The 26,208-nt window shown below is 43.8% G+C and overlaps 1 protein-coding gene and 3 non-coding genes across 5 annotated transcripts; all 4 read right to left on the reverse strand.

Annotated features, from left to right (window-relative positions):
• Window positions 1-502: 502 nt before the first annotated feature.
• slc25a3b (solute carrier family 25 member 3b) lies at window positions 503-15,490 on the reverse strand. Of its 2 annotated transcripts, none has more exons than XM_061714182.1 (8): window positions 15,342-15,490; window positions 14,697-14,869; window positions 11,245-11,369; window positions 9,160-9,339; window positions 6,396-6,577; window positions 3,766-3,938; window positions 2,866-2,976; window positions 503-891 (listed from the first exon to the last, which is right to left on the reverse strand). In XM_061714182.1, exons 2-8 carry the CDS (start codon window positions 14,857-14,859, stop codon window positions 731-733), a joined length of 1,095 nt encoding a protein of 364 aa, XP_061570166.1. In that variant the 5' UTR covers window positions 14,860-14,869; window positions 15,342-15,490; the 3' UTR covers window positions 503-730. The 2 variants fall into 2 exon arrangements, with proteins under 2 accessions (XP_061570166.1, XP_061570165.1); XM_061714181.1 differs by lacking the exon at window positions 11,245-11,369 and adding an exon at window positions 12,587-12,711.
• LOC133424625 (small nucleolar RNA SNORA53) lies at window positions 2,640-2,830 on the reverse strand. The gene has a single exon (XR_009770912.1). It is a non-coding gene; the product is annotated as a small nucleolar RNA SNORA53 (small nucleolar RNA).
• Window positions 6,166-6,357, reverse strand: LOC133424626 (small nucleolar RNA SNORA53). Its single transcript, XR_009770913.1, has one exon. It is a non-coding gene; the product is annotated as a small nucleolar RNA SNORA53 (small nucleolar RNA).
• On the reverse strand, window positions 7,945-8,129 carry LOC133424624 (small nucleolar RNA SNORA53). Its single transcript, XR_009770911.1, has one exon. It is a non-coding gene; the product is annotated as a small nucleolar RNA SNORA53 (small nucleolar RNA).
• Window positions 15,491-26,208: the final 10,718 nt, after the last annotated feature.

The following is a 26,208-nucleotide window of genomic DNA, read 5'->3' on the forward strand; positions in this document are numbered from 1 at the left end:
TTCTGGATTCATTACAAATCAACTGAAATATTGCAAGCCTTTTATTATTTTAATATTGCTGATTATGGTTTACAGTTTAAGAAAACTCAAATATCCTATCTCAAAAAACTAGAATATTCTGGGAATCTTAATCTTAAACTGTAAACCATAATCAGCAATATTAAAATAATAAGAGGCTTGCAATATTTCAGTTGATTTGGAATGAATCCAGAATGTAAGACATTTTTTTGTTTTAAAAAATAAAGAACTTTATCACAATATTCTAATTTTCTGAGACAGTCCTGTACACAAAAGAGAAAAGAGGGGGGGGGCAGCGCTGGCGAGGACACAAGTCTACACCCCCAAGTGAAGTCTGACTACGACTCCAGCGCCCCCTGGAGGCCGTACCGGACCTGGACATCATATTTCTCTGCAGTAACATGTGGACCCGACCCCGGTAACCCCCGGTAACCCCGGTCCCCCCCACGGGGGGAGGGCTGATCAAATAACCACAGGAGGCGTGTTCCAGGGAATCGTTTAATTAGAATCTCCACATGTTCTAATGAGGACGATAAACCATAAACCATAGTGGTGTTTCTACAGGAACGTTCTTGTTGAGCCGGGACGGCGCCACCTTCTGTCCGCCGTCGGGTAAATATACACGAGAAGTGGCGGCGCGAGCCGAGCACATAAATATAGAAAACTGCTGTCGTTGTGGGGGGGGAGCAGGTGTGGACTCGGGGGGGACCGGTTACTCCGTGAGGCCGAGCTTCTTCTTCAGGGACTCGGGCATCTCGGGGGGAGGGGGGCGGGGCAGGCGGAAGTACACCTTGACGGAGTCGTAGATGAACCACTGCAGGGCCGTCAGGGTACCGATCATGATGATACGGGCCACCAGACCCTTCCACACACCTGGGGAGGAGAGATACGGGTCAGACCCGGGGGCCGAGACCACCTCGTGGTGATCACAGTACAGAGGAAGAACCGTTTTCACCACAACTCAAGTTCATTTTAAAACATTTCTCCTTCCTAACTGGATTCACACTGAAAGCGTCAGAAATGTCCTGTGGAGGCTCAGGACTCCTGCATCGCTGCTGGCTAAAGTCTGTGGACGCTGCAGTGGGCGGGGCTTTCCAGCTGTGCTGCAGAACTGGAGGAACAAAGTGCATATAGTCTACATTAGGGCTGGGTAGGGCTGTGCGATTAATCGATTTTAAATCTAAATCGGATTTATTAATCAAGACGATGTTAAAAAAAGGAAAATCGGAATATCGATTTTCCTCTCGCATGCTGCCGGGCTGTGCGCCTCTTGGCTACCGTAGTCCTCAGAGCTCGTCTAGTCATCTTTGTTTGGTCAAGAAAATTGTAAATGTTGTCACTACTAAACTCAAGGATGATTTACAGTATCTTTCAATTGCACTTCATTCCCAATATGGACGTTTGCTATTTTTCTTTAAAAATAAAATATTTGAAACAATTTATTCCATTGTTTTTTGTAGTTTTACAAAAAAAAAAAAAAAAAAAAAAATCGAAAATCGGGTTTTCAAAAAAAAATAAAAATAAAAAATAAAAAAAAAAATCGGGATTTAAATTTTTTCCAAAATCGCCCAGCCCTAGGGCTGAGTATTGTTAACATCACGATCCGATTTTGATCTAAATGCTTTGATATCAATTCAGTAAGACGTAGAAATACAAATACCCGTTTGTGCAATTTTTTATTATTTCTATTTTCATGCCTATAACACGTGGCATGTTACTTCACATAGAAATGAACTGAACAATTAAACTTAGCAGCACCATAATGGCTCACTTGTGTACTTGTACTGTAGTACAAAGTTAAAATAAAATAAAATGACAGTTCTGTATCAACATGATCCGCAGGTTTGTCGTGTTGCTGTTGTATTTTAGTTCTGCCTGGCACAACTTAAGCTGCTTTCACGTAGAGCGGGGTTTGCGGCGCGCCCACCGCCGGGTGGGGAGCAGAGTCGGCCGAGATGTCGTCTCAGCGCGGCACGGTGAAATTAAAAAAAATGGTGAAGCTGCACTCTGTCTGGTGAACACTGACACATTGGGTCGGAGCGGATTTGGTCATATTGTTTAAACTGTAGTTTGTGATTAATAAGCACGGTTTTTAATTATTTTGCATTGGATCGATGTAGCAAATAAAATAGTTTCCAGCTCCTCAACCGTCAGATACGTGTTTCACATGGGCAGTTCAGGTAAAAACTGCCGTCAAATCAGCAAAAATGTCAGTTTGCTGGATGAAATATATTTATTCCTGATAGAATAAGTTTGTTAGTGACAGCTCTGCTCCTGTATGCATGTGAATGAGTGTACGTTTGTGTGAACATGAAAGTACAATCTGCATTGAGGTTCTTGCTTCGGGAATCCCGGTCTGTGATTGGACGCTGCATCATTTGCATAAAGTTGAGATTCCATAACCATAAGTTATGGAATCTCAAGTCTATAAGTTCCATAAGTCTATAACTTCCAATTGACGCTCTGGAATCCTCCAACGCCTCTCGCAGCGCTTTCATAGACTGAATGGAAACCGGACGCCTGTGACTGTGGTGCCTTCAGTGTGAATCCAGTGTAAACAATTCATTTTTATTTGTATAGCGTCTAATTCAACAAAAGTAGTCTCTAAACAGACAGTGATGGTTGTCCGTCCCCCAGACTGGCGGTACCGGGAGGCCCCCGCCCCCATCAGGTGACGGGGTAGCCGGTACCACGGGGGTCTGGGGGACAGGTGGACTGCTCTGGCACGCCAATGACTCAAGCACCTCCAACTGTACAGCAGGAAGCTGCCGAGGAGCCGGGCTCCTCCAGAGGTGGATCTAAGGAGCGTGCAGGCGACGCGGCGCCGGGGCCGGGGGCGGTACGCACCTTTAGGTCCCAGCTTCTTCAGAACCCCGATGGCGGTGCTGCCCGTCTCCTTGTTCAGCACGGACACCACCGAGTCGGCGGGGTGGGACACGATGGCGCAGAACACGCCGGCTGCAGAGCAGAGAACAGCGGTCAGTCAGTCAGCCGTCACCTTCGTTTCACAAACTTTAGATTCTCAACATTTATAACAATTATTAATCAGACATGTGTTTTTATTTATAAGGTCTTAAAGGAGGAAAGCATTCCTGCTCACCTCAAAGACTATTTCACTACCAACTCTCAGGTCCAAACTTATGTTAGATCTGCATCCTCCAACATGTGTTACAACCAGGGGTAAATATGCGATACGGTACAGGGGTCAAACTATGGAATAATATTCCCATTTAGCAACAAAATGCTTCTCTGTACAAGGTTTTAAAGGATGTCTGAAACACCACTTAACTTTAGTTTTGTAAATGGAACTGCTCTGGCAGAAGTAATGGATGTGCTGACACATTTTATCGTCTTGTGTAATCTCCTTGAAATTATTTTTTGTTTGTGTTTATTTGGTTTGTTATTTAGTCGTTTATTTTTTGGTTGTTTAATTATTAAATTGTACTCTTTATTGTTATTCATATATCCGATTTTCTTTGTGTAAATTCTTTGTAATTTTCATTTATTTCCATCATCTATAGATTTCTAACTGCTCATTTGTATATTTTGTTCTTATAAGTATGATAGTAAATTTTATGTTAACTATAGGTGGAGGCAGCTGATAAGCTTTGAGTTTCCGCCTCTTCCTGCACTTTAATTTGTAAACTTGTTACTTTTATTTGTGTAATTTTTAACTGTGACAATAAATAAATAAAAACACAGCAGTCATGGCCGTGGCGACGGCAGGCCCGGTGCGGCGACACTCACCGATGTAACCGGCCACGAAGGTGACGACCAGCTGCTCGCCCTTGGTGCACTCGCTGCGGGGCTTGGGAACGGCGTACTTGTAGAGCAGCTCCACGGTGCGCTCGAAGCAGGAGAACTTCATCATGGTGTAGGGGATCTGCCTCATCCACAGAGGAACCACGCCCTTGTAGAAGCTGCAGGAACACACGGACACGCTGGAGACAACTGGACTACAGCAGCACCACCCCGGACCGACACGGCTCCGTCTCCTGGCCGTCTCAGCCCAGGGCACAGATGTTTAGGAGTCTGGGTGGAGTCTCCCAGCAGGTCCTGGTCTCCCCCTCACGGGTCCCTCGTGTCAGTCAGAAAAACCCCTGGACATGTGCTCATTTACAGCAGCACTTCCTGGTTTCAGCAGATTACTGTCAAACCCAATTAAACTATTCATGATCCCGTGTCCAGTAGGCCCGTGTTGGAACCTTTTTTTAAATTTTCCAATTCTATTCTCATATTAATTCGTAAAAGAAATCGATTCATATGTCTAAAGATCCATTTTTTTTCTCATTACATTACAACTTTTGGTATTTTGTTTATGCCCAAAAAAGTAATGTTTTGTTGGACACCAGAATAACTGGTGCCATGTTTTTGCCTGTAAATATGTTTAAAGGTATGAAAACATTAAAGTTTTCAGTTATAATTGCATTTGTCTATATTTCTTTGCTTTATATACTGTATTGGGGTTACATTTGCAAAAAATGCTAAAAACCTGATTCTCAATAATGGGGAAAAATAAAAGCGATTTCATCCGTCTCTGCTTCCTCCCTGGATCTGTTTGATAATTCTGAAAGCAGTTCTATCAGCATTCTGGGAGCTGATTGGTCCTTACAGCATCATTAGCTGCAATACTTGCTGTTGAATCTCAATACAATACTAGTATTAAGATGTTGCAGAACTACAGTCATATAATTCATGCAACAGCTCAAAAACCTGTTTTAATAACACTAACCCAAATCAATATCGGAATCAAATCCTGATAATTGATTCTGAATCGATTCTTGACATTTGAATGGATCCCCAGCCCTAGTGTCCAGTCAGCCGTGTGCACCCCACCCCCCAGCAGTAGCTGGTCTTCATGGTGGACGAGGGACAGGAACCTGGACATGGTTCTTCTCGTCTGGAGGTCGTCACTTAACTATAGTCACCAAAAACACCCGACACCGTTGGGAGGAGTCAGACCTGCAAGTTCTACACATCCACATCTAGGTGAGCACCACCCAGCCCAGCCCACTGTGTATACGCTGCTCAAACAATGCAGATAATAGAGGGAATGGACGGATTAGACTTCACAGCGGGTTACGCCCACTGAGTGGCAGTCTTTCTACCACTCAGTCTTTGAGTGTCAGAAATCCTGCCTTGAAGTCGGACCGAGCGTCAAGACTTTTGTAAGCCTTCAAGCTTTGCTTCGTGTATTTCCCCGGCGTAGAAATTAAGTACATATAAATATCAGGAAACTGGATTGGTGGCCAAATATTAATGTCCATGGACCACTGGTTCTTGGTAACTGTACCAAATATTAATGTCCATGGACCACTGGTTCTTGGTAACTGTACCAAATATTAATGCCCATGGACCACTGGTTCTTGGTAACTGTACCAAATATTAATGTCCATGGACCACTGGTTCTTGGTAACTGTACCAAATATTAATGTCCATGGACCACTGGTTCTTGGGGTAACTGTACCAAATATTAATGTCCATGGACCACTGGTTCTTGGTAACTGTACCAAATATTAATGTCCATGGACCACTGGTTCTTGGGGTAACTGTACCAAATATTAATGTCCATGGACCACTGGTTCTTGGGGTAACTGTACCAAATATTAATGTCCATGGACCACTGGTTCTTGGTAACTGTACCAAATATTAATGTCCATGGACCACTGGTTCTTGGTAACTGTACCAAATATTAATGTCCATGGACCACTGGTTCTCGGGGTAACTGTACCAAATATTAATGTCCATGGACCACTGGTTCTTGGTAACTGTACCAAATATTAATGTCCATGGACCACTGGTTCTTGGTAACTGTACGGGTCACTGTCAAGTCCAACTGCCTTTAATTTAAGCCCATAATCAGCTGTTATCCCGTGTTCTCCACTAGTTGCAGCTGTTTTTGCTGATGTTTTGCCACTCAGTGAGAGTAAGGGGGCTGGTCCAGTGGAGAAGTGACGTCAATGCAGACCCTCTATTAACTAGTCAACATCACGTTAACCCCTCTCCCCCAGGCCCGCCCCCACCCCCCTCAACACAGCTGATTCACATCAGTCTTATGCTGATGACACTTGTCTGAATCAGGTGTGTTGTAGTTCAGAGACATGGAGGACATTAAAGTTAACTTTCAAACATTTCTCCTATCTAAGGGTTGTCCGTCCCCCAGACTGGCGGTACCGGGAGGCCCCCGCCCCCATCAGGTGACGGGGTAGCCGGTACCACGGGGGGTCTGGGGGACAGGTGGACTGCTCTGGCACGCCAATGACTCAAGCACCTCCAACTGTACAGCAGGAAGCTGCCGAGGAGCCGGGCTCCTCCAGAGGTGGATCTAAGGAGCGTGCAGACACATCACAGTAGGGGAGGAACGGAGGAACACTTACGCCCAGATGCCCTCCTCGCCGTACATCTTGGGGACACACTGTCGGAGGGTGTTGGCGTAGCCGGGCTGGGTCTGGATACGGACTTTGACAGCCTCCATGGGAGCCAGGGCGATGTCGGCGAAGAACTCTGCGCTGGCCGAGGCCGCCAGGTACAGCGATGTCCTCCACAGGTAGGTGTTCTCCTGGTGGGGGGGGACGCAGGGAGACAGGACGTCAACACCAACCACATCAAACACCTCCCTCTGCGCCACGTGGAGCTTTGGACTTATTTCAGTTGTAGCGGCCAAGAGTCCTCTTGTTCCGTTTTACTGAAACAAACCCTCAAACCGACCGGAGGGAAAGTGTGTACAAGCTGACAGGCAGGGCCGGCCCAAGCCTCCATGGGGCCCTAAGCACAATGTGATTTTGGGGCCCTCTATTACTGCCAATAATACTGATTATTGATCATTCACACAGCCACTATAAACGTATTTCATGTTCTTCACCGTCATTACAAATACACTTGTAAAACTAGATGTAAGAACCTTTTGTTGTAGTTAGATTGTAATCCACAGGGATTAAGACCATGGAAGCTACAGATTAACAAACTTGCAGAAAAATCTTTCAATGAATATTGATCAAAGTCAGCAACTGCCCCTACTGGCCACACAGAGAAGCAACAGGTCAAAGGTCAAAGAGCTGCACAGTTGCAGCAGTTGTTTACATCATCCTAGGGCTGTGCGATTAATCGATTTTAAATCTAAATAGGATTTATTAATCAAGAGGATGTTAAAAAAAGGAAAATGGATTTTCCTTTTTTGCAGCTGGCTGCATTACAGACAGAGCTCGTCTAGTCATCTTTGTTTGGTCAAGAAAATTGTAAATGTTGTCACTTTACTAAACCCAAGGAGGATTTACAGTATCTTTCAATTGCACTTCATTCCCAATAGGGAAATGTGTTTGCTATTTTTCTTTAAAAATAAAGATAAAATATTTTAAACAATTTATTCCATTTTGTTTTGTAGTTTTACCAAATAAAAAATAAATAAATAAAATTAAAAAAAAAAAAAAAAAATCGGGATTTTATTTTTGTCCAAAATCGCCCAGCCCTACGTAATCCTATTGTCAGTCTGGCATGTTTTTACCCATCTATGGTTTTTAATCTGAAATGGGAGCAAATTCAGCTACAAGAGTGGCCTGGGGTTGATTTACACTTAGTATCACACTTAGTACTATATCACTTTAAATATTGAGTATCATCTACAGTGTAGGCCGACTAAAAGAAACAAAATAATCAAATAGATCATTTATAAACCATTTACTGTAAACACGTTATCTACTTTAGTTTTGGTTTTAAATAAACTGCAACAGCAATTTGAAGTGGAACAACAACAAATATGTACTACAACTATAATTAAAATCACTCAACTTAGATAAACAGTACTACGGAGGAACAGGGAAGCAGCCGTGAGACCGCGAGGCCCGGCTGATTACTGATCAGAACACACTGGTTCTTCAGAGACATGGAGGACATTAAAGTTAACTTTCAAACATTTCTCCTATCCTAAGGGTTGTCCGTCCCCCAGACTGGCGGTACCGGGAGTTCCCCATCAGGTGACGGGGTAGCCGGTACCACGGGGGTCTGGGGGACAGGTGGACTGCTCTGGCACGCCAATGACTCAAGCACCTCCAACTGTACAGCAGGAAGCTGCCGAGGAGCTGGGCTCCTCCAGAGGTGGATCTAAGGAGCGTGCAGACACATCATACTAGGGGAGGAACGGAGGAACAGAGTCAGGAAACAGACTCGTTCTTCAGGCCGTTGGAGTTCAGGTCGCAGCCTGTTGGGGATTGTTCCAGGGGGCGGTCGCCATGGTGACAAACAGGGTGTGCCCACAAATCTAAACGCAGCTTTTCTGACTAGGTTGGAGTTCTTGACGCTCCACTTCGTCAACTATATTAGACATAATGTGATGTTTCTTGAGGGACCAGAGGTCGTTTATCTGTAAGGATCCCCATTAGCTATGCCCTTAAACAGCTACTCTTACTGGGGTCCACATTAAAAAATACATTTAAAACACAGTTAAAAACAAGACTCAAAGAAAACAACATAACACGACAAACCTACATTCAACTTCACCGTACATGTAATTCATTATCTTAAAGCAAAAAAAATATACATTAAACATTCCAATATAGAGTAAAACATCATCTAGGCCATGAAAATCAGATCAAAAATACACCTTACCCTGTCCAGTGTGTACATGTATACCCTACAAGTGTAGGGTCATATAGTGGTAAAGAATTCCATGATTTCATTGATCTATATTCTACTGTTTGCTTCAGAAAACTAGTGTTTGGCTTAGGAAGTGAAAAGCGGCCCTTTGTTTCCTGTCTAGTGGCGGGTGGATACGACTCTAGATTGTGTCTTGTACTGATAGAATGGAGTTTTGAATTGTAAAACCTTCCATATTGAAAACAGAAGTGCAGCATTCATTCTGTCCTCAACCTTTAACCTGTAGACAGAAGTGCCTGCTGGTGATACTGGTGTTATAAGGTCTGCTGGCTTGTTCTGAACCAGCTGGAGTTTATTTAAACCTTTTTTAGTAGCATTGGCCCGTACTATTTGGCAGTAGTCACGTCATAGTTCAGGTATCGTTCCCCCGACGAGTCCAGACAAACAGCTGGGAGCTACACTGCTACTACTACCGTCATTTATCCACGCTGAGGTCACGGTTAAAGCGGCGTGCACGGGCACATGAACCAGCTGGTTCTCAGCTGCTCTCACCTCTCCCATGAGGTCGCTGTAGAAGATCTTGAACACTTCGTAGAAGCCGAACTTGCAGAGCCCCTGCATGGAGTAGCCGATGAAGGTGGGGGCCCAGCCCTTGGCCAGCCCTCGGACGCCGTCCTCCCGGACCGTCACCTTAAAGCCCGTGCCGATGCTTTTGTACTTATCTGGGTCCACCTGAAGGAAACAAACACGTCAGCAAAACCACTCGCGGCCCTGGAGACGGCTGGCATTCACGGGACTGGGAGCCGGTTGTCACGGTTACGATGACAGCTGCTATAAACCTGCAGCTCGGCTTTGATGTGTCTAAAGCTCTAAAGTGATTGGAAAATCATCAGTTTCTGGTTGGAATTTCAAGGCTGGCGTGGAACCTCAGAAGAGACAGCACTGCCTTCCTTTTAGATCTGAACAATATTTTACTGCTACATCCCATAAACGTCGACATTCTCACAAACTCAGCTGTGTTGAAGTGAGAAGTGGAGCGATTGTTCAGCGGGACTCGTGTCAGCTTCGGGAGGTTATCCCGTTCACTTCCTTAGATGGTTTTTAAATGCGTACTACGGATATCCACCAGATTGTAAAACACCAGCTGTGACGTTTCCACGACAACGCGGACGGGCCGCAGGAGTGCCGGACTACCGGCCGACAGCCCCGGGACCATTTGTGCATTTAGGCCTCGTCACTGCTTTAGTGCACCAGCTAGCCACTGTGTCTGCGGCCACAGTTACATGATTGTTTTTAATTTGGAATTAATTATTCAGAATTTACTGCATGAGCTGTTGCTATTTCTTTCTTTTTTTGCACTTTAAATGAATATTTTAGTTATTTCACAATAATTATTGTGAAATTATTATTTCACTAGTTATTTTTCAATCATAATTCATGCAACAGCTCAAAAAAATGTTTTAATAACACTAATCAATATCGGATCAAATGGTGATAATCGATTCTGAATCTTAAGAATCGAATGGATTCTTGACATTTGAATGGATCCCCAGCCCTATAGGATAGTGTGTAACTTGCTGGACAACACAACCGTATAGACCAGTGGTCCCCCACCTTTTCTGTACCGTAATGTCTGACAATATTTTCACGGCCCAATCTAAAGGTGTAGCTGATAAAAACTAAATAAAATGACAAGCTCGGCATTAAAAACTGGTATTTTTGCTATAATAATAATAATAAATAAAATATTTTCGAAAAAATAAAGTAATGGAAATTGTAAATTAACTTTAATATGAGTATTTTTTTTATAAATGTGTTTTTATGTTTGTTTTCTCATTAACGTTATTTAAAGCCAGGCTTTTATTTTATTTGTTATACAGTTTAAGGAGACCGATATTTAGTGCTTTTATTTTGAACATCCGGCGCTTCGGACTTTAAGGGTAAAAGTTTAACGGCAGTAGAAAGTGTGTCTGAAAGACTAAACTAGTGTCAGGAATGCTAAAGTGGAGCCTAACTGACACAAAGCCCCTGTTGATGAGGATTTGTGCACATTTTATGCCGTATTTATGTCCAGCTTGAGTTTGGTCACTCATGTATCGTGGTTAACGGTAGCTTTATTGCCGACTGAGCAAGCAGCTGCGTTGGTCTGTATAAATGAAAAATAAATGAAACTTATGAATGTAGAAAGACTAACTCTTTTATTCCTTTATAGCTCTTACGGTGTGTTTGCAGTGTATTTACATCCAAGGAATGAAAACATTGTGAACCATCAGTTTGAGAGTCATCCATCATCAGTCGGAGCTACAGAAATTATTTTTTCTTTGTGTGGCCCGGTACCAGATGACCCACGGCCCGGTAATGGGTCACGGCCCGGGGGTTGGGGACCACTGGTGTAGAGGACATGTTTGTAAAAAGGAAAGCAGTCTTTTGCCCAGCAGTGTCGGAGCTCACGGGTGGTGGAGATAACCGAAAACCTCTAGACGCAAACGACTTCTACTTTAATGTACGGAAACGGAGAACAATGGGTCGACTTCTACTTCAAATGCTGGATTTGTGTTGATGAAGAGCGTGTGGTCCCTGGTGTTCCCTCCCACCGCTACCGGTGCTTCACCTGGCGTGTCGGGCCTCCGTACAAACCTGCAGACGGCACTTGACCAGGTCGAGCGGCACCACTGCCGTGTGTGTGAGGCCGCAGCTCAGGATGCCCCCAAAACCACACAGGGCATAGTACTTTGAGGAGCCAAACTCGCAGCTCACGTCCTCTGTGGTAGAAGGGGGGGACAACACACATGCAACATGCAAGGTCACATGCAACACAGGACACAATCAGCACCAGAGCAGAGAACCCGCTGGCAGAGAGGCCGTGGTCCGGTCAGAACCAGAACCAGAACCCTGCCACCGGGAACTCTGCCACCACCATGCCACGAATGATTCAAACAAAAATTACACAGGATGGATAAAAATCATCGAACATTTCATTTGGGTCAGACGTCACTGGTGTTTCTGCAGGTCAGGAAACCTGATCCAGGTCATAAACTGATGTTTTTACTGTTGGAATAATTTTCCATTTTAAATAGGGGTGTAACGATACACTAATCTCACGATAGAGGTCACGATAGCGCTACGATATTGTAGCAGTATTTTTTTAACAACCTCGAATGAAGAACATATTACTGGAAATTTTTTTTATTTCATTTGAAAGACACAAAATACTGTACGTTTGCCCTATTGTTACAGTTTGTAATGCTTTATGCATCTTCAGTTTCATACAAATAAAATATTTTACCACAAACTCAATAGTTTCTCTCATGTATGATTTGACTTTTTTCTTTTCCATAAATGTAACAACTAAAATTAATAAGAGTAAATAAACTATGAAAAGTCCCAAACTCAAAATGCAACATGACTGTTATTTATCTTGTACCAGAGCTTGATCCCGCTGCACCAATAGGATGTTACTAGTGAACACAATATATTCACGATATATTGTTACACCCCTAATTTTAATTATTTTTAGACTCCTTGAAACTGGAGCACAGTTCATGTTTGTTTCCAACCCTCCCCAACAAATGCAGAACACCAGTGAGGTCCCACAAACCTTCCCAACTCCATTAAGGCACCAGGATTTATACGATTACAGTCTTCATTCATACCAGGATCTTGTTTTTCAGTGTGGATCTGCAGCAACTTCTCAGAAGTAACTTTAAACATTTTAGAGAGGAAGTTAATCCACCCGGGAACAATTCTGTCTGATGTGCAGCTGCAGGGACTAAACTGGTCAGAATCAGTGGAACACGGGTGCAGAATCATGCGTTTATCTCACAACCACTGCAACACAATCACGGTGGCAAAAACAGCGGGACCGGAACCACTTCTCCCATGCAGGTTGGTGGATTAAAAAATAAAAAAAAGGATCAAATGTTGTGGGTGGGAGCGAGGCGACGTTAATAAAAAACGGTAGCGAGCCACGGACACAGACCTGCAATCTGCATTTGACCAGATCGAGGGGAACCACGGCGGTGTGCGTGGTTCCACAGCTCAGAATCCCACCAAAGCCACACAGGACGAAATACTTCTGAGAGCCGAACGCACAACTGTCCCCCTCTGAGGAGAAAAGGGGTTCAGGGTCAGGGTCATGTGGAGCTCAGGACAGGAGCGCCTGGACATCTGACCACACAAACACGCTGGCCTTTAACCAGCTCAGAACCAGACCCCAGCCTGGAAAAAAAAAAAACCTGCTCTTGGAGTAGAGCAGTTCAATTTCAGAAAGCCACCTGAGATCCAGGTACCTGGACTCAGAGGCAACTCAAGATAACCTCTGGCTCCAAACACTTAAGTGTTGAGAAACAGAGAGAAAAAAGAAATTCAGACTAAAATCAGGTTTAGAATCCTCTAGTGTAATACCGCACAGTTCCTGCAGTACCACATACAGGACTGTCTCAGAAAATTAGAATATTGTAATAAAGTTCTTTACTTTCTGTAATGCAATTAAAAAAACCAAAAATGTCATACATTCTGGATTCATTACAAATCAACTGAAATATTGCAAGCCTTTTATTATTTTAATATTGCTGATTATGGCTTACAGTTTAAGATTAAGATTCCCAGAATATTCTAATTTTTTGAGATAGGATATTTGAGTTTTCTTAAGCTGTAAGCCATGATCAGCAATATTAAAATAATAATGCAATAATAATTGCAATATTTCAGTTAATTTGTAATGAATGCAGAATGTATGACATTTCTGTTTTTTTAATTGCATTACAGAAAATCACAATATTCTAATTTTCTGAGACAGTCCTGTAGTACCGTATGGTACCTGGGGCTAGAGTGCTGCTGGAGCCATCAATCAGGACCAGAGTTGGGAGTTTAGGGCAGCACTCACGGCTCTGGCTTCAGCCATCAAGGGGCCCTGGCAGCAACTCAAACTACTGGCCCATAAAACCCCAGCCACAAACATCTGACCGCAGCCTGGTTCCACTTATAGATCAGGACATAAACCTCTCCGTTCATAGATCTCTCCGTTATGAGCAGCTCACCTGTGGCACAGTGGGTTAAACAAGTGACTCATATACTGAGGCTGCAGTCCTCCTGCAGCGGTCGCTGCACACCTTTGCTGCATGTCATCCCCGTTCTCTCTCTCTCTACACCCTTCCTATCTGCAACTTCAATAAAGGGTAGCTAGAGCCCAAAAAAAATCTTTAAAAAAAAAAGACAGCAGTCGTATATAAATGAGCTGCACTGTTCCTGCTCCCGACTGACCCGCAGATATTCAGTATCAACACCAACATGTGTGTATCGGTGTCCTGCCAAAAGGTGATTGCCTGCCAGAATCTGATTTCTGGCCACAGGAGTGCGCACAGCAGCCCGTTGAGCAATAGCGCTGAAAACGTCAGATTTTCAGATTATTAAGCTCAAGAAGGAAGTCATATTTAGGCAGAAACAACCTTTCATTAACTGTATTTGGCCTACAATCAATTTTTGGCAGGTGAAAATGCCTATTTTGTATTGTAATGGTCATTTAAAAGAGCTAAAAGCAATCCTGTGAGCTCTAGTGTTTATATTATGAAGCTCAAGAATGAGATGAAATCATATTTAAGTAGAAACAACCTTTCATTAACTGTATTTGGCCTTCAATCAGTTTTTGGCAGGTAAAAAAAGACCCATTTTCAGGGGGAGAAATCAGATTCTGGCAGACAATCACTTTTTGACACCGGTGTCCTCAAACTTATCTCCTCATTTACATTTACAGCATTTCTGCTCACCAACAGCTGCCTGTGCTGCTTAGATCTGAGCGGCCTGTTCTTGCATTTCTTTCGACCAACCCTGAATTTACCAGCAGCACACCTGACCTCTCCTTCTGCAGATGTAACAGTACTAGAGTCCAGTAAAGCGTCATTCATCATTAATCCTAATTAAGGCAGGGCAGGTAAAGTGCTGCAGTACGAAGGCCGGGCAGCAGTTTGTCCTTCTGCTTGTCCTCCAAGGGCGGAGCAGGCCGGAGGACGACTGATCACATCCTCACACCCCCGTTCATGTCGCAGTCAAACAGACCGGGTCCTACACTCCACCCGCCCCCCAAGGCTTACCATCCGCCACGGCGGCCGCTGCCAGGCGGCGACCCCGCTGCAGGGGCTCCCCCTGCGGGCCCTGGGCCGGGCTCTGCGGGCCCTGGTCCTCCCGCCGCAGGCTGAACAGCGGTGCGCTGAACGGGTTGGCCCGCGCCAGCTGCGTCAGACAACTCGGGTACATGGTGTCCTTCCTGCAACAAGAAGTTAGAGTGAGCCGCAATGCAACGGAGTCACGGAAAAACCAGACCCGGACCACGTGGTCAGACCCGGGTCACGTGGTGCGGGGGGGGCCAAAAAACCCGGGTCACGTGTTTGGGGTCAGACCCCCGTCCAGAAAACCGGGGTTACCCCGGTTTTCTGGACGGGGGTCTGACCCCAAACAAATGACCCGGTTTTGTAGTTTCAGTAACGAGCAGGTCTGTTTTACAGCAAAAATCCGGGTTTAACGGTCCAGCCGTCGCTGCTGCTGCTGCGGGGAAGCTAAGCCTACGTGACCGCTGCAAGGTGTAGGTCCCCCCGCAAACCTCCAACCAAGCCGCCGCAAACCCCGGAATCCGGGCCCCGGGAGCAAAGGGGCTCCGCTGCAGCAACAGCAGGACTCTCCGCTGCAGAAAAAGGGAAGACGGTAAAGGTAAAGCCGAGTGTTGGAGGCAGCGCACTCACGGTGGAGGAGCTAAGATGGCGCGTCGCTGCGACCGGCTTGACGGAGGCTGGATGACCTCGCCGTCGTCCTTCCTGACGTCACCTCCGGTCCGGGTGGGCGGGGCTTTTTAGCTCTGCCGTCCAATCAGAGGACAAGGTTTTTAGCTGTCAATCATATCGCACTGGAGCCGCTCGTCCTTCCCGACGTCCCCGCCGGTGTTCTGCCGGTTTCTGCTCCCTGCCGAGACATGCTACTTTGTGGTTCTGCGCATGCGCACAGTCGATTTTCAAAGTTTGATTGCCACGCTAAATTGATAGTATATGGGATGTTGAGTATTTGATCCTTCAAAATACACTACCCATGACATGAATTGCATTACACTTTGTGAACATTATGCGATAAAGAGAAAAAAAAATTATTTGATATTCATTCAGTCATTGGCCTTTATTTAACCAGGCAGGTCATTAATAACACATTCTTATTTACAATGACGGCCTGGCAAGAGACAAGGACCACTTGGGGGAAAAGGAAGTGGGATAGGGAGTAAAACACAGTAAAATTGTAGCTCTACAAAAGGTAGAAAACCATTAGGTAGCATTTTTTTGGCAAAGCAGCAGAAATGAGCAGAACACCGGTCCGGGCGGGGCTTTGCTCTGCCGTCCAATCAGAGGACTCGGTTTTAGCTGTCAATCATATCTCGCTGGAGCCGCTCGTCCTTCCCGACGTCCCTGCCGGTGTTCTGCCGATTTCTGCTGCTTTGCCAAAAAATGCTCCCTAATGGTTTTCTACCTTTGTAGAGCTACAATTTTACTGTGTTTTACTCCTTAACCCACTTCCTTTCCCCCCAAGTGGTCCTTGTCTCTTGCCAGGCCGTCATTGTAAAAAAGAATGTGTTCTTAATGACCTGCCTGGTTAAATAAAGGCCAATGACTGAATGAATACAAATAAAGCCCTAGCATTGTTTTTTTTCCTCTTTATCGTATAATGTTCGCAAAGTGTGATGCAATTCATGTCATGGGTAGTGTATTTTGAAGGATTAAATACTCAACATCCTATATTATCAATTTTACATGGTGCAAGAAATGATTGGAGTGGCAATCAAACTTTGAACATCCACTGTGCGCATGCGCAGGACCACAAAGTAGCATTTCTCGACAGGGAGCAAGGATTGGCAGAACACCGGTCCGGGCGGGGCTTCGCTCTGCCGTCCAATCAGAGGACACGGTTCAGCTGTCAATCATATAACCTTGGGCGGTGCTTCTAGGAACGTAAAAATGAATTATATGTCCCAATTATTCCAGTTATTTCGGCTATTTGTCTGGTATCTAACAAAAGGTGATATTTGTTGATGGTTTTTTAATAATAATTATTATTATTAGACACTTCCTATCACATTTCTTTCTTGAATTACCCTGTGGATTAATAAAGTATCTCTTCTAAACTATGTTGTTTCGGGAAAATATGTTTAATAATTTAACAATTTGTGTATGGTCAATTTTGTTTAATTGTTTATATATATATATATATATATATATATATATATATATATATATATATATATATATATATATATATATATATATATATATATATATATATATGTGTATACATATATATATATATACACTGCTTATATATATATATATATATATATATATATATAAATATATACATAGGCAGTATATATATATATATATATATATATATATATATATATATATATATATATATATATATGTTATACAGATAGAGTGTGTGTGTGTGTGTGTGTGTGTGTGTGTGTGTGTGTGTGTGTGTGTGTGTGTGTGTGTGTGTGTGTGTGTGTGTGTGTGTGTGTGTGTGTGTGTGTGTGTGTGTGTGTGTGAGACAGAGGAGCACTAAGTGGATTAACCTCTTGGCTGCTGTTCATGTATTCATTCATAAACACTTCCGGATTAAGGTCTGAAATGTGAAAGGAGATGTGGAAAAAGTAAATGTTTAGCTTTCTAAGGCGGACGGTCACCTGACCTGGCCCTGTTTGTCCCTGATGCTCCGTTAGTACTGAAAACACACATGTTTACAGTCACAACTGGTGAAACCTTGGACATGAAGCCTTGGTCATCAACACAACCAACCAGTCACTTCCAAAGACATTTCTCGGTCATTAACTCACCAGCCACATCACAGAGTTGGAGGCTGGCTCCACTTACCAGGTAGAAAAATGGTTCCTTTCTAAAAACAATCCAAAACAAAAGACACCCCACCCCACTGTGACAAAGTGGGTGATGTACTTTACTCACCACTTGACACTTCATCCCTCATGTTACATTTTTAGCCACATTCTTTCATTTATTATTGCTTGGAATGTTTCACTTACTATCCCAGGTTTGTTTGTGGCAGCATTAATAGACCAAAACATTGCACAGTGGTTTAAACACTGCTGCAATTTATTTGAACAGATAAAAAAAAAATCAACAAATTATTTAAATGTCAGTTTCCGCAGATACTCCTTGGAAGGACGAGGCTCCTGCTCCCTCTCATCCTTGATCTGCAAATAGAAATATAATTAATTTTCCTGCTCCACTAACACAACTAGTCATCATCATACCATGGTATGATGACTGTTCTACATACAATAAATGTAAAAAAAAAAGCTTGTCAGACCTCACTTTGATTATTATTAACATGTATTATTAGGTAAATAATAAATAGGTTTAAATAATAAAATTAAACCTAAAAAATACAACTTGCCTAATATATTGTGCACACAGTGTAGATGAATACTTTGTAGTAGTGTATATATTTAATTGACACTTTTATTTTGTTGCCATTGATGAATATATAGACATTAAGATAGTGAATGATAGATTGCTTTTTCTCATTCTTCTTTCTGTCTCCCACAGGTTTGGTTGATGTACACAGATGATATTGCGAGAGGATATCGTAATAAAGCCAATTTTTACACCAGATACACCTCTTTTTTCAAATTGTTCCCCTTTGGAGAATTCAGAGTGGGTCAAACACTACTACACACTAACTTCTTTAACAGTAAAATCACGAGAATTAGAGAAGAAATCAACCAGCCGGTTGTAGGTGTTTCTTCAGCTTTAGCGACTTCCCTAGGCTCTGACTTGACTCTAGACTGTTTTGATCCTATAGACCTCCCTGAGCTGACTTCACTCGTTAATAGAGCTAAGTCAACCACATGTATGTCAGACCCCATCCCGACTCCACTATTCAAACATGTTTTTCCTCTTATTGGTGCAACAGTACTGGACCAAATCAACTTATCCCTAAGTTTAGGATATGTACCACAGGTTTTCAAAGAGGCAGTAATTAAACCTTTACTTAAAAAACCTTCTCTCGACCCAGACACCTTAGCTAATTATTGGCCAATTTCCAACCTTCCATTTGTATCTACAATTCTGGAAAAGGCAGTTTCAAGCCAGTTATGTGACTATTTGTATAGAAATGATCTGTTTGAAGTCTTTCAGTCAGGGTTCAGAATGCATCATAGCACAGAGACAGCACTTGTTCGAGTCACGAATGACCTCCTTATGGCCTCAGATAAGGGATTAGTGTCCATACTGGTTCTACTGGACCTCAGTGCTGCTTTTGACACTATAGATCATGGCATTTTACTGCACAGGTTAGAGCATGTTGTTGGGATTAAATGGACAGCTCTACGTTGGTTTAAATCATACCTATCTGACAGGTTCCAGTTTGTTCATGTACATGAGGTTTCTTCAGAACAGTCAAGGGTCTGTTATGGTGTTCCGCAGGGTTCAGTGCTAGGGCCAATCTTGTTCAGTTTATACATGCAGCCGTTGGGAAGTATAATCCAGAATCACGGCATACACTTTGATTGTTATGCTGATGATACGCAGCTCTATTTGTCTATGAAGCCGGATGAAACAGAACCGTTAGTTAAACTTCAGGCATGTCTTAGGGACATCAAGGGCTGGATGTCCGGAAATTTCTTGCTTCTAAATTCAGATAAAACAGAGGTTATCATTCTTGGTCCAGAGCATCTTAGGAAGGGACTAGATGGTGTTGCGATGGCTTCCAATTCAATTCAATTCAATTCAATTTTATTTGTATAGCGTCTAATACACCAAAAGTTGTCTCTAGACGCTTTCCAGAGACCCAGAACATAAACATAAACCCCCGAGCAATTATTACATAAACAATGGCAGGTAAAAACTCCCCTAGTGGGAGAAAAGCCTTAAGCCAAACAGTGGCAAGAAAAACTCCCCTTTAGGAGGGAAGAAACCTGGACCAGGACCTGGATCCTAAGGGGGGACCCTCCTGCCGAGGGCCAGACTGGGGGGTCAGGGACGGCAACAGCATAGTAGGCAGGTGGAAGCAGCAAAGGGATGACCCGGGTGGGGACCGCAGGCCAGCACGCAGCTCCCGAAGCTCCGGCCCAATCAGCAAGCCCCAGGTTGGGGTGTAGGGTTGGGGAAAAGTTGAGAAGGGGCAGGGCCAGGGAGAGGAGTCTTGACGGACAAACCTCTCCCCCGCCTGACCAGGCCGTTACCCTGCCCCCCTCACTCCCACGCTGCAGGTTCCGGTGTTGTGCATTCATAGATAATCTTCGCCACCGGCAGAGGATGCTGCACCATGTACAAAAGTGAAAAAAGGGGGGCCAGCACAAGAAACTACAGGAGCGACTCTAACACACTAGAGTTTACACTACCTAGAGATTTACCAACACCAGCTAGAGGTTTACTAAACACTAACTTCCAGTGCAACTGTGTGAAACCTTGGTGTTGTTTTCTGCCAGGATTTGTTGTTTAAACCATATGTTAATCAGATTTGTAAAAAAGCATTTTTCCATCTCCGTAATATTGCAAAAATTAGGAAAATCCTCTCGCAGAGTGATGCAGAAAAACTAGTTCATGCGTTTGTATCTTCTAGACTAGATTACTGTAATGTGTTATTAGCAGGATGTCCAAGTAATTTGCTGAATAAGCTCCAAAATGCAGCAGCCCGAGTACTGACAGGAATCAGCAGGAGAGACCACGTCTTTTCAGTGTTAGCGTCGCTCCATTGGCTACCTGTAAAATTCAGAATCCAATTTAACATTTTATTATTTTATTTGTGGGGTCACCAGCAGCGCTCCTGTTATTCTGTTTTTTTTTTATTTTATTACTTGCATATAAAGCCCAAAACGGCTTAGCTCCGCATTATTTGCAAGACCTGATAGTGCCTTATGTTCCTGGCAGAGCTCTCCGTTCTCGGAGTGCAGGTTTACTCGTAGTTCCTAGAGTATCCAAATGTAGATTTGGAGGGCGGGCGTTCTGCTATCAGGCACCATTACTATGGAACCAACTTCCAATCTGGGTTAAGGAGGCTGACACCACCTCCACCTCCATTACAGACCTAAATGTGTACTAGTCTGTGCATATCAATAAATATATGTGCAATGATGCGCGTGTCTGTTATTCAATACAACTGATCAGACCAAGCGCAGACACAAGCTGCTCTGATCCAGACGGTGGAGTTGGAACAAACTGTCACACAAAGTCCAGAGAACGAGACAGATTCAGAAAATTTCCATCAGGGGATGAAAAAAGAAAAAAACTAAAGAAAATGGAAGAGTTTAATGCCTCTCTGAAAGGCTCGTTTGATAAATTTGTTACAAAAATCACCGATCCGACCGCGTCGAGGCAAGAGATGATGATGAGGCAGGGGAAGGTATCCAGTATTTTGCTAATTGGAGAGTTAAAATTGCACATATAGACACTCAATCCGACCCGAAAAACCCAAAAATTTTGCGCACGCTCACTACGCTCATGCGCGAGGGCCCCCCCCCACCATTTCGCACAGGGCCTCGCAAATCTCCCAGGCGGCTCTGCTTATAGCTATCATTTTTGTCCATCGCTCCTGTAGTTTCTTGTGCTGGTCCCCTTTTTTCTCTCTTGTGCATGTTTGCAGGCCGGAGCTTCGGGAGCTGCTGGCCGGTAATAATTGCTCGGGGGTTCATGTTCTGGTCTCTGGAAAGATCCTAGAGACAACTTCTGTTGTAATAGACGCTGTATAAATAAAGTTGAATTGAACAGAGATGACGTCACCAACCTACAGGAACCGTCCAAACCTGTGTGCTCCAGAAGTTTCTCCCCCAGACAAACATGTTCCAGTGGTAATTCCAGGATTTCCCAGATGTGCAGACTAAACGGGATTCCTGGGGCGCCTGGTCAGAACTGGGTCGGGGCTTCTGGGATCACTGAAACCACTCTGGTGTCGCTGACTTCACTCACAAACTAAAACTCTCTTTAAGTGGATGCAAGTCAGATTTTAGAGCAGGGAATATCTTGATCTAGATCAAACCGGGCCCAGGAGAACTTCAGAATCCATATTATTTATTTACCACAGTCACTTGATGCCTTCAAAAGGGGACTCAAGACTTTATTTGTTCACCAAGGCATTTGCCTAACCTCAGTAGGAACTATGTATTTTTAATCTCTTAGCTGTGCATAAGTGACCAAGTGACTTTCTTTCTTTTTCATCTTATTTTTCCTGCTTTTTTAACTTGTTTTTATTTGAGATTTGATTCAAATATAAAGCACGTTGTAAATAAAATGTATTATTATTTAAGTTTGTAGGAGACATCCTGCATCCTTTTATTCGTACAGAATAGGTTCAGAGTCCTGGGCCCAACGGGGAAAACCAGGTGGAACCGAGCCATCCTAGAACCGATCCGGGTCAGAGTGTCAGCTGAAGAGATTCCTCCATCTGTCCTCTGGATTCCCCTGGTCCTGTTCAAGGTCTAGGCCAGGGACCCTTGGATGAGAGAAAAACCGCAGGGACCCCCGCTTGGAATTCTTATTTTTTCCCTTTTTTTAATGTGTCAAGTTTTAAGCCTGGCTTATAATAACTTTTGAATGTGTTTTATTCTGCTTATATCACCTTATTAACCAATTCCTGACTGGGTTATTAGCTACATGTGTTTATGGTTGATGAAACTTTGGCCTCGTCAAACGTGGAAGGAGTAACGTTGACATTAGTCACATGAGTACACAAAAGTAGCTCAATTTACAAATTAGAAAAAAAATTATAAATCTAAAATAATAGATATATAATATAATAAACGATAATATAAATTATCTTGATATTAAATATCCAACAGTCTAAATTATGCTGTCCTCAATCATGAGTGACCACATTTATTTTCTTCTCTTCTTTGTTCATTTTCTTTGTTTTGTTCGTTCGTTTCATTTTCTTATTATTATCTTTATTTCCTTTTCTGTATTCTGCCTTTTGTTGAAAAGGATAGGCAAAATAAGCCAAGAGGCTTCAGCCGATACCTTTTTGGTCTAAAAAAAAAAAAAAAGTACCGGTACATACAGGACTGTCTCAGAAAATTAGCATATTGTGATAAAGTTCTTTATTTTCTGTAATGCAATTAAAAAAAAGAAAATGTCATACATTCTGGATTCATTACAAATCAACTGAAATATTGCAAGCCTTTTATTATTTTAATATTGCTGATTATGGTTTACAGTTTAAGATTAAGATTCCCAGAATATTCAAATTTTTTGAGATAGGATATTTGAGTTTTCTTAAAGGGATTGTGACATGAAAAACAAATTTTTCTTGATTTTTTGTGTTTTGTTGGGTGTCTTGACATCAATTACACCCAAAAAACAACGAACTTTTAACATTCAGTGTATTGTGTGCTTTCTGGGATTTGCCGCATAACTATGTAAAAACGGCGCATGTGGTTTGCTGGCGGGCCGTTACGTAACGTTACGTAACGGCCCGCTAAATCACCGCCCCCTCTACCCAGCTCCCTGCCTCCTCTCCTCTCCAGCGCACCATAAAGGCTGATTTATGGTTCCGCGTTACACCGACGTAGAGCCTACGGCGTAGGGTTACGCGGCGACGCGCACAGTACGCTGAACCCTACGGCGTAGGCTCTGCGTCGATTTAACGCGGAACCATAAATCAGGCTTAACACGGAGCTGTTTAGAGCCCCCTCTGTTCTCATCACCGGAGGAAAACTGCTAAGAAGACCCGCGGCCACTGACTGGACTTAAGATAAGGGGACACTGTTGCTTCGCATGCCTTTATTTTTATGATTGTTTGCGGTGGACTGCTTTTCTGTGCATGCTTCGCCTGTCGCTCCCGGCTTAACTCTCCGACGCCGCTGTTAGAAGTCCGGTTCGGTGTGCGCACGGACTTCATCCCCGGGCTGTAGTCGCCCTGTCTGGGCTGTGTGTGTGGGTGTTTGTGGCATGGATGTATTATAGAACATTATAGATACATTATATGTATTATAGGTTTGTGGTCGGTGTGCGCGCGTGTGTGTGGAGACGCGGGCAGAAGTTTGTAGCAGTTGGTTGGAGGAGGTTTGGAGGAGGAGCGGAGCAATGATTGACAGGAAAGGGGAAAAAGGACGCGTTTTTCACGGCGCAAAAAAAGACTGTAATAAAAAGCCAGGAATGGAGTACTAGAGTGAAGTTTTTCTTGTTACACCCTTTTAGACACATCTGAGGGATGTTGGCCAAGACTTTTAATAGTGTTAAAAGCATTTTAAAAATGATGTCACAATACCTTTAAACATGATCAGCAATATTAAAATAATAAAAGACTTGCAATATTTCAGTTGATTTGTAATTAATCCATTACAGAAAATAAAGGACCTTATCACAATATTCAAATTTTCTGAGACAGTCCTGTATTTTTTTTACTCACAAATTATTATTATTATTATTTTGGTTAAAATTGCCTTTATTTCTTTGTAAGTTGGACCCCCTGCCCCCCCGGTTGCAGCCCCTGGTCTAGGGTCATTATGACCGGGTCCGTGTAGATGCAGGTCCCCGGTGGGACTGGACCTGAGTCGGGATCTGGCCCGGACCCGTGACCCTGCAGGATGAAAGGAGCAGGCGGAGCCGGATCTCATGCACCTCTTTAATAGATCTGTTTTCATATTCACAACAAATACATGAAGCTTTCTCCTGGTGATAGCCTTAAATATTTGTACACAACCACTTCAACACGTCTTCATCTCTGTCGGGGCTGTGGCGTCTCGCGGCGGCGGCGTCTCCGAGCCTCCGAGCAAACAGTACTTCCTTTGTACAACTATTTACAGGTGAGAAAACAATAGAATCGCAGTAAAGTTTCCACGGTGGTTCCGGGTGAGGGGTCGTTGGGTGGAAGGTGCAGGCAGGGAGGAACACCAGGGAATGTTGGAGAAGAGAAGGTGGAGGAGGAGCTGGGCCCCCCCGACGGCGCTAGATTTACAACCGGAATCTGGGAAAACAAAACGCTGCAGGTCCAAATGTCCGACCCAGTTTAGTTTAGCCAACGGAACACAACGGTGACACGTTTACGAGCTCATCCCACATCTGGAAGAAGCTCAGTCCGGGTCCAAACGTCTGATTTGGAAGAATTATTTCAATAACGGTGTTTTCCTTCCGTAAAAGCTCCACCCCATAACCTCACCGGCCTCAACGGGCCTGCAGGGGGCGCCACACTGACCGGGATTACAACCTCGCTGAGACTCTCGTCACCCGCCGTTCGTCAAACAACTCAAGTCAAACCAGACAAGATCTTTCTCCGAGTCTTCCTGAACTTCCTGAACCTAGAGCTGATGGAAACTCCCCCCCCGAGGCCAGGCCGCCCCCCCAGGCGAGGTTGGGTCCCCCCAGGCCAGGCCGCCCAGCCCCCCCCGAGGCCAGGCCGGCCGCCCCCAGGCAGCGCCAGAACAGAGACGCATCACATATCTGGGATCCTCAAGTTTACGGACTTCTTAAATTCTTCAGAATGACTAAACTTCCTTCATACAAACCCACACAAAATAAAACAATTCCGACTTAACTTTGACTCATTTTAGTCCAAATGTTTTTTTTTATTCTTTACATTTCAGACCTGCGACACAGAAAGAACGATGCGCTAGCAGTTCCACACATGCACGCGGAGGTTTTTCAGGGACTGGGACACCGCAAGGCTCTGTACGGGGACCTGCTCCTTTGAGATGCCCCGCGTCTCCGGGGGGCGGCCAGGCCTCTGGCCGGAGACGTGGGGAGACCCCCCCCACGTCCCCGGGGGGCCGGACGGTACTGACCGGAGCGCGACATCACCTCCTCACTGTACACTGCAAAAACTCAAAGTCTTACCAGGAATATTTGTCTTATTTCTAGTTAAAATGTCTCAATTTTAGTCAAAAAATCTCATTACACTTAAAACAAGACTCATTACCAGATAAATAACTTATTTGACAATTTTCACCTGTTTCTAGTAAATTTTCACTTGAGTAGGAAAATCTGCCAGTGGGACAAGATTTATCTTCTCATTACAAGCAAAAAAATCTTGTTCAACATGCAGATTTTTCTACTTATTTTAAGTGAAAATCTACTTGAAACAGGTGAAAATTGTTGTTTTTTTCCAGTGATGAGTCTTGTTTTAAGTGTAATGAGATTTTTTTTGACTAAAAATGAGACATTCTAATTAGAAATAAGACAAATATTCTTGTTAAGATTTTGAGTTTTCGCAGTGTAATCAAACAACAGAAGATTCCTGCGAGTTTAAGACACGTTTGCAAGAAGAACGGGACAGAACAAGCGCTGGAACTCAGAACTCGGCATCCAGCTCTACGAGGGTTTCCGTCCTCCGTGTGTCGCAGGCCTGAAACACAGGAATTCTCCGGGACCGGGGGTCGGAGTAAAGGTCAGCGGAGAGAGCAGAACAGCCAGGGTCGTGATGCTGGACCCGAGCAGCTCCGCCGGGAGAATCAGCCAATCAACAGAAAGCAAGCGGCTCCTTCACTTTGATCCTTCTTCAGAGTGCAAAGACTGACACGTGTCAACGGAAAGATCCTTTTAAATAAAACACCAGACATTCACATAAATAAGTAGATATCTGCAGGCCTGCCTGGACAGAAGAAGGCAAACAACCATAACA

This window comes from Cololabis saira, chromosome 23, assembly GCF_033807715.1.
Source record: "Cololabis saira isolate AMF1-May2022 chromosome 23, fColSai1.1, whole genome shotgun sequence".
NCBI lineage: Eukaryota > Metazoa > Chordata > Actinopteri > Beloniformes > Belonidae > Cololabis > Cololabis saira.